General features: G+C 40.7%; 1 protein-coding gene across 1 annotated transcript in view; it reads right to left on the bottom strand.

The window, feature by feature from the left end:
* WDFY2 (WD repeat and FYVE domain containing 2) overlaps positions 1 to 15,072 on the bottom strand; it is a 172,868-nt gene extending 157,796 nt beyond the window's left edge. Inside the window, exon 1 of the mRNA XM_019752158.3 lies at positions 14,653 to 15,072. Coding sequence (XP_019607717.1) covers positions 14,653 to 14,789 — 137 coding nt within the window. The 5' untranslated portion in view covers positions 14,790 to 15,072. The remainder of the gene's footprint in view (positions 1 to 14,652) is intronic.
* Positions 15,073 to 18,693: the final 3,621 nt, after the last annotated feature.

Here is an 18,693-nt window from a genome sequence, read left to right as displayed (position 1 = left end):
ATAATCTGTACTAACACAGTAGCCATTAGCCACGTGTGGTTTCTGAGTACTTGCAATGTAGCTGGTGCCACTAAAGGGTTTTACATTTTATTTCGTTTTAATTAACTTAAATTTAAACTTAAACAGCCACACGTGGCTACTAGCTAGTACACTGGACAATACAGCTCTATGTAGTCCTCAAGTCTCTCCTCTTCCCAAGCCTGGACATCATAAGGCTCTGCCACAGTCCCTGTCCTTGGGTTCCAGGACTTCTCCTGCAGGATCATAATAAACTCCCATTTCCTGAGGCTTGTAGGTGCATTCTCCGAACTAACAGTTATGATTTAATTTGATTCCTAACTACTAAAACAGCCTCTCCTCCTGAGTTTCTGTTTGATAGAGGCAGGCTCATACTGATAGTTCCTCTCAACATATTCAGGGAAGCACCTTTCAGTGAAGAATATGAAGCAGAAATTTCTGAGGGGACAAAATGAAGGAGGCAACCCCACTATAAATGCTTTTTCTAATTGGAAACCTTGTCAATAAATATTATAAATTGGCATGCAATATATTCAAAAGAAATCAATATTTATAACACAAAGAAAGGGTGGACTGCAGCCCACGTTAGTATTTTACTTGGCCAGAAAAGTTTTTAAAAACATTTTTGCATTAACTTTAAAAACTGAAAGATTTCACATGAAAATCTGGATTTTCAGTACTTCCTAAAAATTCCAGTGATCTGGAGACACAGGCCTGCACTCTCACATGGCAAACATCTGCTAGAGCTGAGAAGCAGCTGTCCTCTCCCACTGGGCAAACACTCTCTACTTAGCACAATCCCCACTACTCCCCTCTGGTATTACAGATACTGACACCCACCCTCGTTACAAATAATTATTCTCCAAGTATGCTGCTTCCCTCATTTATGTTACATGCCTTGTGCCTATGGCCATGTGAGTCTGTGACCCCTACGAGCTCACAAAGAATTTTCATATCCATTACTTCATGTAATTCTCACCACAATGTTAGGAGGAAAGTAGCATTATTCTCCCTACTTCATAAATTAGGAAGCTAATGCTCAGAAAAAGGAAGACTAAGAGAAGCACGGTTTTAATTTAGGTCCTATAATTCCTTCTCTTGAGCTCTACATGACACTGACTGACAGTAGCCCAAGAACAATTCTATGATTTAAATTTGGACAAATTATTCACATTATAATGTAAAAAAAAAATCCTTCAATATCTTGCTCAAAATGTCACTAAGAAAATATGGCCAGGTTTGATGATTTGGCTGTTTTAAGTGCTACATGCAAGCCATGAGTGTCCCTGGAGAACTGCTCCCCAGCCTTTTAGCACCCTGAGGAACCAGACCGGGGTTCTCCCAGCCAGAAGCGCACAGCCCAGGGCTCCGGCTACTCCAGGCCCTACCAGGCAACCAAGGGTTGAAAGCATCACTAGCTCACCACACTTGTAACTTAAACCATGAAGGGAACTTCTGCTCCAGATATTCTGGAATAAAAATAGTAGAAAACATACCACAAGTTTAGGAAACACAGCAGTTGTGCTTTTAGAAATTCTTCCAGCGGTTCAGTATCCAGCATCTAAATGAGAAGAGCAAATGAACGACTTCAAGTGGTTCTAAAAGGCTGTCAAGAATTGGCAGACATTCTGAAATTTCTATTTGCCAGATTAATTGATAAATGTCAAGGTAGTCCATGACCAAAGCACTTAGATACATTAATCATAAAAGCCCCAGGCCTGTATCCATGAACTTAAGAAACCACAGGTCCCAGATAGAAGAATTTAGATTACAGCATCAGGCCAATCTGGGAATCTGTTCCAAGGAGCAAAGGCAGTACTGCAATACTAGAAGGGGAAGAGTTGTAATCAAATGGAAACCATCTGGAGACAAAGCTATTCCCAAGCTTAACGCCAACATTGGTCCAAGGCATACTGTGTAATCCGCCCAGCCAAAGGCCTAGTGTGAGATGATACTAGTGATTTATCTCCCCATCTCCAAATTTGTTAAAGTGTTGAAAATGAATGGATGGATGAATGAATGAAAAATGAACGAAGGAATGAATGCCCCATCCTCCCTTGTAACTTGATGGTCTTATAATAGAGTTATGACCAGATGTGAAGCTGAAGCCAAAGAGCCATCTTCAACCATAGGGCCACCATATGCTGGAGACGGCAGAAGAGAAAGAGATTGAGGACCACCTATCTCCAGATGTTTTCTTAGGTGAGAAAAATAAGCCCGTACTTAGTTAGGCCTAACTGATAAACGTCCCCCCTCAGTTCCTCAGCCTTCCTCATTCACAGAGCCTGCTGTCCATCAGTAAATGCAGCCCTTCCTGGTATCACTCAAAGTCGTATCTATAATTCTGTAAACAAGGGCATCACAAGGTGTAAAAGGGATGTCTACCCTCGTTCTACGTACATAGTGTTGTCATTTATTGATGGGTTAGCTGATACGCTAGCTTTTTCTCTAAAAAACCAAATTCAGCCTGTTGTGATTGCCACGGAGGCTACATACGGGTCCTCCCACACCTTCCTAAACAGAGGCTGAGAGAAGGGCTGGAGACACAGTGAGGCTGAACGGAAGCGCTGCAGAGACTGATAACCCAGCGCGCGCACATCCCCACTCTGCCTCTTCCTGGCTGCATCTGATCCCTCATCGTACAAATGAGAGTAAAATACTAGTTTCACAAAATCATCTTGAGGATTAAATAAGAAAAGGCACATAAAAGGCTTAACACTGAGCCTGGCACATGGTATGGACTCAGTAAATGTTAATATCCTTGATGTTTTTCAGCCTCCTCCCTGAAATAGGATACATACTGTGCCCATATGCGCTTAACAGCCTGGTTTTGTGTCATTTTTTGAATATGTTTGTTAAATGTACAATTAAATCTTATATTTATATTTTTATCAGGAAAAAAAATCTCTTATTTCACCATGTATTTTGATTTGAAGTTTAGAAAATATGGTTACCATATGCACTCTACTCACTAGTGCAGAAATTTGTCATATAACAACGGCTTTTGCTCAGCAAACATTCATAATGAAATACCTACCCATTCCTCACTTTACATTTACTACAAGAAAATAGTGGTCAACATGTCAAATCAGCAAATGAGGAGAAAATGGTTATTGGAACATGTCAAGTGCTATATGAGCACATTTCAAGGAAAACAGGGCAATGAAAGTCATGAGAACAGCAGGAGTCAGTGTTCATTAATCTGCTGCTACTAGAGCAATAACCAACAACACACCAAGCTACAAGGGCATGGGCTTATCTCATGCCCACACCACCCAACAGCGGGCACATGCTGGATTGTTGACCTTCATCTGTTTTTTAGGCTTCCCCCGCCCCCGCCCCTATCCACAGGCTAAACAGTGATTGCCATATTCCTGCAACATGACTCCACTTCTGGCCACCATCCCAGAGTGGACAGCTGACCCTGGCTGGATCAGTCAGTCCCTTCCCAAGAAATTCTGGAACTGGGACCAGGAGCCTGATATCAATCTCTCCTTATCCATCTAGAACTGTAACAGGTAAAATTCAGAAGCAACTGGCAGCCATGTTCCTCCATGTGGAGTAAGTAAGAAATACAGGAAGCCAGTGTGAGCAGAGAGAAGAATGAAGCAGACAGATAAACCCAAGAGCATCAGGAAGAGGGAACTTGGGCCCACATGCATCCCTGTCCTTGGATTCTGCAAGACACTTGAGGCTCCTCCAGGAAACACCAGAGCTGGTTTCTGTTCCCAGTACCAAAGAAAACTAAGTAAGAGACTCCACCGCAACTAGTTGACAGAGTGACCCCTTCCTCACTGTGGACTAACACACAGCACAAAACTCCATGGCTCTGATTTTGCCTAGTATGTTCCAAGTCCTGAACTAGAGGCCTTAAGAAACACAGTGACGAGGAGATAACAGCGTAAGACGAACAAAAAATGTCAATGCATGTGAGCAAGCGTTTTAATAAATACATGAAGAGTGTGCTGAGGGCATGCAGCTATCAGGAGATGAGGAGGAGGAGGAAGGGGCCACATGCAAGCACTGCTAATCCCGAGAGCAGTTTTACAAGCCAAAGTCTGCAGCAGCTAAAGCAGAAATGGCCACAGAGATCCATTATCAGGGCACCCGTCAAAGCATGTGCAAACCTCACCAGTCTTGATTTCGTAAAAATCTTTCGTAAAAACCCGTAGGTGGGAGGGGGCTTAACTTTTCTCAGTATAGCTTTCTGATTTTTACATAGGCATGTACTATCACCTTAAAAATAAGCATCATTATTTTTTAAATGTAACTAAGCATCAATTTTTCCTGCTATCTTGCATTCAAATATTCAGAGCTTCAGCTATGGTATGGATTAATTAATCCCTGTGGAAAATGAACTACCAAATAACAAATAACTAACCTTTTTTTAACCTTAACATCTTGTTTCTTTTGTACTATGCTTGTTTAATATACAAATTGTAGGCACTCTCCTAGCTCAATTACATTTCAAATAACTAAAATGTTTCCCCATTTTGTTCCATTCTCTCTCCAAATACATCCAGTATTTGTCACCAGCTTTAACCTCACTTTTCCACATATGTAGGCATGGACTTTTATATAAAACCCAAACTTTTAAACCTTGGCTACTAAATCAAACTTCTAAAAGCATGTGTATAGACAAAATCTGTCCGAAGGGGGCTTGAGCCCACCAGCTGCTGGTTTATAACATCCAGGCTTCCAGCTGAGCGCAGCTTAGTTAGTTTTATCGCTACCTCAATGTTCCCCATGGAAGACCCAGAGTATACAGCCCTGCCTCCAGGAGACCAGTGGGGACAATGGACACACCATGCAGGACAAGATGGCAAACAGAGAGAGGGGAAAAGCCTGCAAAAGAGAACACAGCACCAACCAGCCACACACCTGTCCCTGACCACCGGCTCCAACAGGGTGAGTCTGAGAAGTGGCAGTAAAAAGACGACAGTAATCCCACCCTTATATATCTAGAGAAGAAATAAAGAGGCTCAGACCCATATGAAAGCAAACAAACAAAAATGCAACAGCCCACCTTTGTGTATTCAAGGTAGATTCTCAAAACAGTCAGGCCTTAATGGAACCATAGCAACAAAAAAAAGCTTACCTACTTAGAGGTATGGTGGTATCATAAACCAAAAAATAAAATTTTTACTGAACATCCATGCTCCAAGTACAATGCCAGGTGCTACAGGAATATCAACTCATGTAAACAGCCCAACAACCTAGGAGGAATCATTATTCTCAATTTACAGATGCAGAAACTGAGATGCTGAAATCCTAAAGTTTGCGAAAGAGCCACTCATCTGGAGACAAGTGATTCCTTTCCTATTAATTTTCTGACCTGGCCAGAGAGATTCAAGCTATTATTGTAGACACATAATAGCAAGTAGTCAAGGACAACTCATTAGCTTCAATAATTAAAAGTGGAGAACTGGTATTAAAAGAAGCTGAGATCCTCAAAACACAACAGAACCTAAGTAGGTCCTGTTGACAATGAGAATTTAATTTTGTGATAAAGACAGTTTCACAAATAAAAACAAAAGAAAGCATAAAGACCATTCAATAAGTGATGCTGAAATAATTCAACAGCAAATTTTAGAAAACTGATTACATTCCTTAATTTACATCATTCAATGAAATACACTCCAAATAAATCAACAAGTTGTTTTTTCACCAAATTATATAAGTAAGATGAAAGAAAAATAAATACTCAACGACTCTCTGGGGAAAGTATTACTTTAAAAAATGGAAAATGATGGAAGAAATTCCATTTATAAAAAAAGATGGTTAAACTAAAAAGTAAACGTTTTCTATGTAAAAAAATAAAAAGGCAAATAATGGATTGTAAGACATATATGGATATACAGTAACAGACATAGTGTTAGTATCCTTACTATAGCTATAAGATATGCACGCGCACACAAAACTGTTCAGAAGAACAAGGAGACTTCAATGGAGAAACGGACAAATGACAGGAACAGACAATTCACAAAAGGAAAAATAACAAGTAAATAAGCAAATAGAAAAATATTCACTAGTCAGACAAAACATGCAAATTAAACATCAATGAAATGTCACTATTTTATCAAATAAATCATGAAGAAGAATTTTAAAAAATAAATATCCATGGCTGGTTAAATGTGGCAAAACTAATATTATCATATGTTACTATAAACATTATAGGTGGCACAAACATTTTGAAGAGCAATATGGCAATCTTCGTATAATTTTTCCTAAAGAAATAACCCAAATGTCTGGGAGGAAAAAAAAAAAACCCCTATATGCACAACAAGGTTCATCACAGCATTTATAAAACTGAAAATAATGTAAATGGCCAACAGTAAGTGATGGATAAATTACCATGTACCAGGCCGGCCTGGTGACTCAGGCGGTTAGAGCTCCATGCTCCGAACTCCGAAGGCTGCCGGTTCGATTCCCACATGGGCCAGTGGGCTCTCAACCACAAGGTTGCCAGTTCAATCTCTCGAGCATCCAAGGGATGGTGGGCTCTGCCCCCTACAACTAAGATTGAACACAGCACGTTGAGCTGAGCTGCCGCTGAGCTCCCGGAAGGCTCAGTTGGTTGGAGCGTGTTCTCTCAACCACAAGGTTGCCAGTGCAATCCCTCAAATCCCGCAAGGGATGGTGGGCTGTGCCCCCTGCAACTAGCAACGGCAACTGGACCTGGAGCTGAGCTGCGCCCTCCACAACTAAGACTGAAAGGACAACAACTTGAAGCTGAATGGCACCCTCCACAACTAAGATTGAAAGGACAACAACTCGACTTGGGAAAAAAAAAAAAAGTCCTGGAAGTACATACACACTGTTCCCCAATAAAGTCCTGTTCCCCTTAAAAAAAAAAAAAGTACAAAATGATAGTTACAAAATAGTCATAAAAAAAAATTACCATGTACCCACTAGATTATCAGCACCTTGAGAACAAGATATCTTATTCATGATGGGAGATCCAGGGGCAAGTTCATACAGCACAAGCATTAAATAAGTCTGAGTGACTACGTAAAGAAAGGAAAAGTATACAGCCACTTAAAATAATGGGTTAAGGACTAAGTAGTTGGTGGCAGAATTTTAAGTGGGGGCAAGAATATAAAAGTATATGATTATAGTCATATTTTTGAAAGCTGCATCAGAAAGACTGCTAGGAGGGAATATATAAAACAAAACTGTCATTGTACTGAGAGAATTATAATTATACTTTATTATAGTTATATTATCTTTATTCAAAATGTAAACATACCCCAGAGGGATCACTACTATGATTACTTAAAATATAAGTTGATCCTTAGAAATTCAAAAGATAAAAAATTTAGTTAATGGAAAATGCATAAAAACCTTTGAACAGCTCCATTTTATAGGTAAATATGCCTAGCTAAAAAGAAAAGCATAGTCCATACAGAGAGGTGAGCAACTGACATTCCTAATTTAGACGAGACGCACCACTTCTGAGTCCTAACTCAGTAATAAAAGAACAATCACAAAAACCCAAACACACCTGCCCAACCTGCTGTACTTCTGGTTTTTTTCTGGATCTGGGCTGAAAGGGCTTATACTTGTTATCTTCTGACTTGGAGGCTTCTGGTAAGACAAGATCAATTATATGATCCCAGCGGGAATTCAGAAAGGCAGGGTGGCCAGAGGTGGGGCAGCCTTGGGTGGGTGACAGTTTCTGCGTTGAACTGTATTTCCACCACCTAGAACACCAAAACTACACACAGAGAGAAGGAGGGTACAAAACTTCAACAGTTTATCTAAGGCACTGTATTTCAAACTATTGTTCTCAACCCATTATGGGTCATGAAATCAAATGATTGAGTCACAGCCAGGATTTTATGAAGGGTACAATAGAACAGAAAATCTCAGCATGCACGTCTCATTAAAATGATACTATTTTATAAAACTTTTGTTTCAGTTACCTATGTGTGTCAAAGTATGTGAGTCTTGGGTGGCAATGCTAAATACAGTTCTTACTATGATTTGTGGTCAAAAAAGTTTCAAAAGCATTAGACAACCCAGGCCCTGCAAACCACCCAGAGCTAAATTGTTCAGTATTTGAAATTAAAGGATTCTCCTAGAAGTAGGAATGTAGTGAATCCAGCTCAACTAGGTATCAGGCAATACAAAACAAACACCTCTTTAATATTTCATCCAGGAATAAATAACCACTGCCATCCCAAGGCTTGAGAAAGCATCACTTTACAGTTGCCTCAAAAATTGCGTGCTACTTTTTCCCCTCTGTGCACTTTTCTCCACTTGAGGCTTTATGATGTGGTTGCAAATATTTTTCACTTATCTAGTCAGTATGTGACACGTCATAGTGCCAGAGTCACAGCTAGGAAATCCTATGCCCTCCTTTACCAGATGGAGAAACTGAGGCTTCGAGTGATGCGATGCCCTAGAAAATTCCCAAGGTCAATGCAGAGTACAGCTAAGCCAGACTCCCAGTCCCAGTTCTTTCCCAAGAATCTCTAAATTAAAGGCACACAGAGCACAAAGCAGCACTCCCTGCCAAGAGACAAGTAGATGACTTTTTTTCTTTTTTGCTCTTATTTGTTAGTTTCTTACACACTCTGAATTAATTTTTCCTAATAACTAAATGAAGCGTTTGGATGAGGCGGCCCCCTGCCCTTTAAAAAAAAAAAAAGTTAATAGGACTACTTACTGAAGTTGCACAAGGAAGAGTTATTTTTTCTGCATTAGGAAATTTCTAGGCTAATTGTGGTACTCTCCTGGAGAGACCTATTCATATAAAATTGAATGAGTGTTACCTCCTTCTATTCTGATACTGTGGTTGAGAAGAAAAGCTTGCCTTGATGGCCATTTTCTTTTCAGGTAAGTATATACTGTATATAATTTACTTAGTGTTATAGATATCAATAGAGCACTACTTGAAATAGTCTTAAACCACAATTTACTTATTGCTTTCTAAACACCACTAAGTGTTTTAATTTCCCCCAAATTGTTATTTTGTAATGACATCACAATTGTTCTCAATAACAAACAGAAAATGTCTCTGTCTCAAAGCCAAATTCAAAGTGAAAACAGAGCCAGGGAAAGATGTTATGCAAGCAGAAAGCAGCATTTCTGCTTTTAAAGTTTTGATTCTGTGTTCTTGGAAAAGATCAGCTCTCTGAAGTCTCTTTCAGCTACTAAAATCTTATGATTTTTACCTTTATTTTTTTCCCAAAGTAACCCTTGAGGTATAAGATAACTGGTCAGGATTTCACAATCTGCGAAACATTCATTCCAACAGTGTCAGAATTGCCACTCTTATATTTTCCATTGTCTTGTCATATCCAGATGAATGTATTCTGATTCAGACCTTTTGAGGTCCTGGCCAGAATCTGGTTAAATTGCGTAACTTAAGCAGGAAATTCAGAACCATCTGTTTTGAGGTCCCTGGAAGCTACACCTCCTCTAGTGAGCCTCCTTAAACGAGCTTACCCATAGCAATCTTTTCTTAAAAAGTCAGTCTATATTCTGACCTTTAGAGATACAGAGGCAGCCTGTTTCCAGACAGATTTGTTGGCATGAAGACTGCTTCATGTTCTGAATCCAGCATAAAGGTCTAATTTTCATCATACGGGGCATTTCCCATTTGGGGACCTTGAAACCAGCAATTATGACCACCAAGTGATGAGTCTCTAGGGCAGAGTTGAAAGTTTATTCATTTTATGACATTTAAATAGACTTGACATACTCAAAAATTAGTTTAGATGGGTTTTAATTTTGTCAGCTTTAGAGACCTCACACCATCATTCTAAGAAGTCCTCAACTTTCAGAACTATGCTTACACTGTGGGAAAAACTTTAATTTGAATTACATTTTTTTGATGCAAGTGTTATAAAATGCATGATACGTAAAACTCCACCAGAAGCTCAACTGAACTGAGCCAAGGTCTAAGAATGAGTGAAACTAATGGTTTCAACAAGAGAACTGAGATATTGCAATTGCATAATGAAAAAAATCAATGGTAAATGACCCAATAGCATAGAAATTTATAAAATGAAATGAAATTTTAAGGTATCTTTTCAAGAAACAGTCAAGTAGTTATATAGCCACTTATAATCATAGTTCAGAGATGGAAAAAAGGGCCTTAGAGATTAAAAAATCCAACCCCTCTCTGGTCCCAACCGCTTCCCACCCCATCCCCTTTTGCAATGTTACTTACCCTGGGCCAAAAGCAAAACGCTAAAGTCCCCTCATGTTCAATTCAAGTATCTTTGCTCTTGGAAACTCACAACCTACTCAGGATCATTCCATTCCAAACAGATGTCTGATCAACCAGTGTTGAATTTCATTCAATGGACATATATTGCCTTTCTCCTTTGTGCTAAGCACTGGGGATCGGGTCACTTTATACGAGATAAAAATCTGATTCCTTTTTACCCATTCCAGGGGTTCTGTCTGCATTCAGGGTTTACAGAGAACACAGCTACATTGCATACACTGGTCCTGGAGAGAGTCAGAGGACAAACAGCAGTTGCCCAGAGTCCCCTCCCCCACACCCCACCATCACATCCTCAGGGCTTTTAATCCAGGCAAGAACTCCAAATTCTTGCACCCAGAGATTTGTGAGTTTTCACAATTATAGTTATTCCCTTGGAGTCACTAATTTTTCAGATTCTTCAAAGTGTGACACTCAGAGCTGGGTTCGGAATTCAAACAGACTGGCTGCTGAGTTTATACCCTTAACCAGTCCATTCTAGTGCCTCTCAATGAATGAGAGTTTTCTCCTCCTTCTCTACCTAGAATATCCTTTCCTCACCTCTAGCTTTTTCACATGAACTCCAATTCATCCTGCAAGATCCATCTGGAGCAGAGTTCCTTTTCTCTAACCACCACAAGCAGAGGAGATTCCTAGACAACCTCAGAGGACACTGTTTGCACCTATCTTCATTCAGCCCATCTCCTTATACTGAGATTAAAAAAGAAAAAGAAAAAAAAAAAAAAAAACATACGCTTTTACCCATTCCATGGGGATAGACTACTAGTAATGGAACAATTTCCTATAATTCTTTAAATACTACCAAGAGTTACTGAAATTCTCTGTATGAATGCTAAGATTACTGACTTGTGTTAAGATACGCCTATAAAGAATTTACAAAGATAAAGGTCTGGATGGAGCTAGGTCCTACCTGGAGAAAAGACTTCAACACTTGGAGAAGAAGCTGCCACTGGACGAGAAAACCCCGGCTAAGCTGCAAAATAGAGCCAAGATGTCTGGGAGGAAGCTCCTCAGCAAGGAATATTAAAATGGCATTCGCTCAGAAAAGACAGTCCAGAAAGAAGCCGGGGAAAAAGGAACTCAAGGTACCAAAGCTGGGCTTAAGATAGAATCCAGCTACCAGCAAAGTAAAGATACTCACATAAGGCTACTGAGTTCTAGGAACAAGCTCTGTTATGGCAGCAACAGGAATGTCTAATTATAAGTCAGATGGTTATTTCTTATATTCCCTTATATTTCCTCTCTTGATATCCAGTAAAGTTCCAACCTGTCTTAACTATGCTAAGATGAACTGAAGGTGAGGGTTTTTATCTTCTCTTGGGCCTGACTATTAGAATACTAGCAGTCCGCCACAGAACCATAAGGGTGAAAATGGTCGTCCAAGTCTCCTCTCAGAAAGGTAAGACGATCCTCCTGAGGAAGGTAAAACGTAGGGGACAGCAAAGACTGTGGAATCCAGCCACTCTTCCCCATCTGAAAATTCTCTTTTCAATTATAAATATTTGTGGCTCTGGTTTTATTATCTTCTAAAATTTCCTAAAAGGACCTTGTCGTTTTTACCAGTGTATTTGTACTGTGCACATGTACTTGAAACACAGGAGAAACTCAAATGTTTGTCGAAGAAATGAATGAAATTACGCATGGACTTCCAAAATCTTAAGGCACCTTAAAGCCTGCCCATCCCTAAGTGTACATTTATTTGTCCACACAGGTTGTCATAAAATTCATTCAACAAATATCAGTTAAAGGTCTACAATAGGTAAGATGCTGTGCTTTCAGAAACAAAAACAGATCAGTTACTGATACAATGAATGTTTACTGAGAGCCTACTGTGTGCCAAGCACTATGTTAGGCCCCAAAGATACTATAACACAATAAATAAGATGTACATAGCACCTTAGGTAACTCATTGAGAAGATAAATGGACAAGTATCTATAATACTGTTTAAAATAGAAAATGTTCAATGTTTTCAAAGGTACAGATAAAGGTTATTGGAAGTCAGAGGTCAAAAAGAGAAACCAGGGTTTCAAAAGAATTTATAGGCAACTGCCATTCAGGGATGGGACATTATCAGTGGCTTAACCTTACAGTTCAGGAATAAAGACTACTAGTTTCTAGCTGAAGCAGTTAATGGAAATGGCTTTGTAGGTTTAGATGAAAATCAATATTCTATCTTCATATCTTTATTGACAGCGACATTGGATTTTGAAAAGCAAGAATAGAGATCAATTCTGTTTTAATGAAAACCATAATCGAAAACGAGTTCTAAATAACAAAGTTATTTCCATGTAGTCCAAGTCTCCTCCTACAGAAACACAGACTTGTGAATTTGAGTAATAATAAAATATAGGTAAAGAAGAATCCTGAACTTATGGGTAGGCCTTATTTATTTAACTCTGTAATAAAATAAATTCTATTATTTACATTGTAAACTAGGAAAGTGAAAATTAAGCTAATATGTAGCTAAATGTCACATTTCTTTTGTCCTATAATCAAATGAAACTTATTTTCAGTTTCTTTCATATATGCTACTATTAGCTTCTCCAAATACTTTGAAATGCACCCTACTAAAGCTGTTTCCTTTAAGATAAACAGACTGCTTTGGAAATCAGAAGACTTAGGAGCTAGGCCTGTCTCTACCACCAGCAACATGAATTTGGGCAGGTAAATCCTCTGGCCTAAATTTTCTCATTTACAAAATGAAGCTGTTAGAGCAAATAACCTCTAAGAGCCCTCTGAACTCTTTAAAGCAAAAACATAAACATCAAAACCTGCCTCTACTCCCAAACCATCAACCAAAGCAAAAAGAAGTTTCACAACTAGTATTAAAGGAATAGGTTTAACTACCTTTCTTCTTTTACTTGCTTCAATGAATTTACTTACGAATTTCCTACAGCAGTTAGGTTGAGCAGTTTCATCTCTAGTAGTTACAGACTGGGAAAAGTGATGTCTATCAATATATTCCTTTAAATACAATTGTTACAAAAGACTTTGTAGGTCCAGAAGCAATGTCTTTAATAGAAGTTTGCCTCTATCAAAACTCACAAGACTTCTTTGTGAATTTCAAAAGGTTTCTACATTCATATATTACATTTCAGGCATGAATTTCTTCTGTTTATTGCACACTGTTTGCCATTGGTGTTATGTTTACAACGTTTTCCATTGGATCTGCATAAGAAATGAATCCATTTGGCCATCTGTATGGACTATGATGTAGACACGCGCATGTCTTCAATATATTCATCCTAGTTATACGGAAATACCTACGACACGAATAAATCTATCAGGCAAGTTTTTTGAAGCCACATTGTATGCAAAGCACTGAATTGACTATAAAGACAGTAATGACACTGTGTTGCTTTACCTCTGCCTGCAATGTTAGGAGTCACAGGGAAAAAATATTCTCTCAGAATAATTTGAATTTACATTACGAAAATTTAACTATTGTTTTAAGGTTATAAAGCTCCTTGTCATATACCTCTACAATGTTCAATTTTTTGGAATGCTAGTAGATAGTATCAAAGCAACAATTCCAGAAAAATACCATAACTACTATATTTAAGCAGCAGTCCTATGAAAATTAGCATCGTCAGCCTAATTTCTGCAAACTAAAGGGCATTAAATTAAAGCAAAAAACGCTTTTGTCTTTAAAACAAGGGAGAGTATTAAAGGCAGAACAACTGGCTCCACTTCTGCAAATTAAGCAAAAAGAAAGGAAGCAAGCAAAGAAGGAACTCAAGAGCTGTTTGCAGCAGTGGTCCCTTGCAAGTTCTAGGCGCTTCCCTCTGAACTCGAAGAGATTAAAAAAAAAAAAAAAAAAAGGAAGACACCTCTCCTTTGGGCAGAAACCCAAAGTTACTCTTTTCACAACTTGGCAATATTCACTGAATTCAGTGTAAGATGTCCAGGAAATCTGGATTCGGTGGGAATGTCTGGCAGAAGAGGCATTTGCTTTCTCCGTTTGGAGTCCTAAGAACTGTACCAGAGAACTCAAAAAGCCTCTGTTATTTTCGCAGAGGCGGCTCGGAGCATCCTCCCCAGGTACACACCTGCAGGGCCGGGCGGCTCCTCCCTCTCCCCCTCCCGTCCTCAGGGCTGGACCCAGAACCAGGGTGGCCGGCGTAGCGTTAGTCCATGGGCCTCCCTGGCGCCGGCAGCGTCAGCCCGCTCCGGGTGAGCCCAGAGCGTACGCCTCTGTCGGATCTCCGCTTCCCCGACCCAAGCAGCCGCCGCGGCGCACAATCGGACACCCGCACCACCGGGATGCTTATTATAATAAAAACTTAAAGGAGCTTGTCTACACTTGCGCCGACGTGGAAGCACAGCCCCTGATGCGGGTTCCAGGATCGCCAGCCCGTCCCGCCCCTCCTCGCGACAGAGGGGCAGCGGTCTGTACCTGTCCTCCGAGACGCTGATGACGCCCTCCTCCTTGGGAACGATCACGGCCATATTCACCACCTCCTGGGACCCCTCGACCCGCTGCAGCAAGATTGGCTTTCGGGTCAGCGGTTTGGGCTGGATCTCCGCCGCCATCGGAGGAGGGGGCGCGCCCGGGGCGCCGCTGCCAACCGCGCACTGGGGCCGGGCTGAGGAGACCGCTCGAGGACAGGCAAGAGCTGAAACAAGGACTCTGGTTGGCCCGAGCGGGAAGCCGGGGACCCGCGATCATAGCCTGGCCGCAGCCCCCGGGAACGACTCAGCGCTCCCGGCTTCGTGCACCGAAACCGCCACCACCGGCGCTACAACCCCGCACCACCACCAGCGGAGGGGGCGGAGCGCCAGGGGGCGGAGCCGGTAAGGGGCGGGGCCTGCCGCAGGAGGTGGCCGCTGGTCGGCGCGAGGGCGGCGGCACTTCCGGAAGGGCGGTGGAGGGGAGGGGAAACCTAAAAACGGAGGCGGGGCGCTGACGGCCCAATGCGCTTGCGTCTGCCTACTTGTACATTTCCGTCCAGCCCCTCCGCAATTCCCAAACCCTTGCAGCACCTCCCCTAGGACGCATGCGCCTTATATGCTCTGCGGTGTTCTATCCTCGCTACCTCCCGCACCCAGTGTTTAGTCTCCACCCTCTTTAATCTCCCGTGAACGCGCGTGTCCACACCACTGGGAAGGTGCTCGCCAGAGGTCCCGCCCCCTCCAAAATCCTTGAAAAGAGGGCGGAGAGTTGAGGCAGCGAAAAGCGCGCCTGGGCGAGGCCGGAAAGAGAAGTGAGCGGAAAGGAGGAAAGCTGAACTAGTTGTCTAGTTGGACGTGACTGAGCATGCGCACAGGTTACCTGTCCTGAACGGCCTTAACAATGAAGTGCGGTGGGAGACCGTTTACCTCTCCCGGCATGCACCAGGCCCAGGCCACCGAGTGACACCCTATGAGCTCCTGGGAGTTGTAGTTTCTCGGAGCTTTTTCTCCCTTGTCCTGGAATGACCTATCCCCCACTTATTTGCGCTCCAGGCGTTGGAAGCTCTGCAGCTTCCTGGACCATTGGCTGACTTTCGGCCAGGACTGACCTCTAAGGCAGAGAACTGAGGGGCGGCCACTACTGAGCAGACAGTCCCTACGCCATTGGTTCCGACCGCTGCCCACACTAGTGGACCTACAAGGGTAGGAAAAGAAGGGACTATCTCATACAAGTATCTTTGAGGGAGTTTAAAAATCATCTGTAGTGTCAACCTCCCCGTTTTCTTAGTGGCTAATTTACTAGTCCAAGGTTACTTTAGCTCCAAGTTAGGTCTATAGGGGCTATAGTACTCTCATACTTGAACCCAGGCCTCACTACTCCTGGTCCTAACTTCTTTCCATTCCTCAGCAATCCAAACTTTCTTGCTTGCTCCAGAGACACTGGAGAGTTATTGTAAATATTGAATGAATGTCAGGTGCCTGGTGCAGGCCTGGCATGTGGTGTCCTTCAAGATATGATAACCCTATCCAAGAGTTAACAAGCCAGCTGAGAAGTGGTCATGGTCTATGTGGTGTGATTGGGATGACAAGGGCCATAGAGCGCAGAAAAAAAATATGCCAGATCTGGGCAAAGAATGGGACAGGCCTTGTGGGAATGCATTTCTAAGGCAGATTTTTGGCAGCTAAGACAGTATGCTGCAAAGATCCTGTCTCAAAACAGTGCAACTCTTTACCAACTCCCATCTTTGCAGAAATTCTGTAAGTTCCCTGTAAGGGTGATTGAGATATTTTCCAGCTTTGGGATCTAGAACAAGGTATTCCATCTCTCTAAGATTTAGGCTCCCCATCTATCAAGTGGAGGATAATAACACCTACCATGGCTGGTTGTGGGGCTTACAAATCACATATTTTAAGTGCCTTCATGAGCAATACATCATTTAAGGTTTGGGGGATTAGATGTGAACATATTTGGGGGGCCATTTTTTCAGCCTACCACAATGGGTTTAAAGGCCATCTGCATACTCCTGACTCTCATATTCTTATCTCTACCCCTGACCTTACTCCTGAACTCCAGATTAATATATCTAATGCTATTTCACTTTGTCATTTAACTGTTTAATAGATGTTCCAAATTCCTAAAGAGTATCTTCAAGTCTACTGCATCATTCACCCAATTGTTCAAAACTAATTTCCTAGGAATTGTCCTTGATTCGTCTCTTTTCCTCACAACCCATATCCTATTAACAAGTCCTATCAGCTCCACCTCCAAAGTATATCTTGAATGTTCTCACTTCTATCATTTCTAACCCAGTCCAACTCATCATAATCTCTGGCCTCTACTACCACAGTAGCTAACTCCTTCCCCTTCTCCTTCTCATTGAACCCTTTCCCCCAAAATTCATATAATTCATTTTTATCACAATTGCCAGAGGATTTTCTTTTAAAATATAAACCAGATCAGTTACTCCTCTGCTTAAAACTTATCTGTGGCTTACCATTGTACTTGGGATAAAATGCCTCTCCAACCTTACCTCTCCCGCTCAATACTCCTTTTCAGTACTCTCCAAGCCCAGGTTTGGAAATTATCCAGAAACACCAACCTTCTTCCTGCTGATGGCCTTTGCACTGGCTGTGTTCACTTCCTGGCTACTTTCTTCTCACCACTCAGGCTTTAGTTCCAATGTTAGCTCCTTAAAGAGTCTCACCCTCCCACCTCTAAAGTACCCCTACTTCTTAATAACACTCATTGTAATATCACCCTCTTTTGTTTTCTTCACAGTACTTAATGCTGCCCAAAATAATCTCATTTGTTTCTGATCTATTCCTTGATCTTCCTCTTCTAGAAGAGAGATCCCAGCAAAGAAAGGACATTGTCTGCCTGTTCATTATTGTATTTCTATTCCCTAGAATAGTACCAGGCACGTGAGAAGGCATACTGTATTTGATGAATGAATGAATAGAAAGAAAAAGAGGCAGATCCGGATATGTTTAACTCTATTCCATTATAACATAATGGAAAGACTGGAATTTGTACCTTGCCATAAATCCTAGGATGGAGAGTGATCTTCGGGAGAATATATGCAACAGGCAGATGATGATACCAAGGTGAGTAATTAGCATCCAAGAGCATGCAATTTCAGAAAGCATACAACTACCAGTTTGAGAACTTCTGCCTGCTCTAGAAAATTAAGACTGTGCAGCCCCACTCTCCCACGCACAAGAAAGGCCATTTTGGTGGAGATCAAAGAAAGGAGTAGCTTGTTAGAAACTTGTGAAACTCTTTTGTTCATACATTAAAGAATTTTGAAAAATTTCAGTATGAGGTTAAATATTTCAGAATCTCAGTTCTGGTATCTTATAAATATTAACATTTACTATAAGTATTTTTATGCTCGAGGACTATTTATTGATTCCCTTGTACTACTGCCTGAAATAAGTATACATATAAATTTAAATTTTAAAATGTAGTTAATATAAGGCCATAAAGCTCTCATTTTAATAAGTTTCATCTACATTAACTGATCATTGCAATTGTTAGTATACAACAGGTCAAAAAGCATAAATATATTAGAATTTATATAAAAATTATTAAACATAAAAAGTAAAATTTTAACTAGAAATATTTAATGAAAATTATGCAAATGAATAAGACTAGATTTTTAAATTTCCCTCTATCCAAGGATAAATAATCACATATTGCTAAAATTAAGCAGGATTCAGTATTAATTCTATCTCTATATTTTATTTTGTAAATGTAAGAGCTAAAAAACCTCATTTACATAAATAGATGGAGTTTTATTATATCAATATCACCTAATACTTTTAACTCTTTCTGAGTTACATGTCAAAAATCACATAATCAAGAGAAAAGTTTTGCAAATCATACATCTAATAAGGGACTTGTAGCTAGAATATTTAAAGAATCCTTACAACTCAATAATAAAAACACAAATAGCCCAGTTTTTAAAATTGGCCAACAATCTGAATAGACATTTCTCTAAAGATATACAAATGGCCAACAAGCACATGAAAAGATGCTCAACAT

This window comes from Rhinolophus sinicus, chromosome 16 (genome assembly GCF_057876585.1).
Source record: "Rhinolophus sinicus isolate RSI-liver-muscle chromosome 16, RSI-T2T, whole genome shotgun sequence".
In the NCBI taxonomy this organism is placed as follows: Eukaryota; Metazoa; Chordata; class Mammalia; order Chiroptera; family Rhinolophidae; genus Rhinolophus; species Rhinolophus sinicus.
Note: the sequence above shows the minus strand (reverse complement) of the source record. Positions and strands in the feature narration are given on the sequence as shown.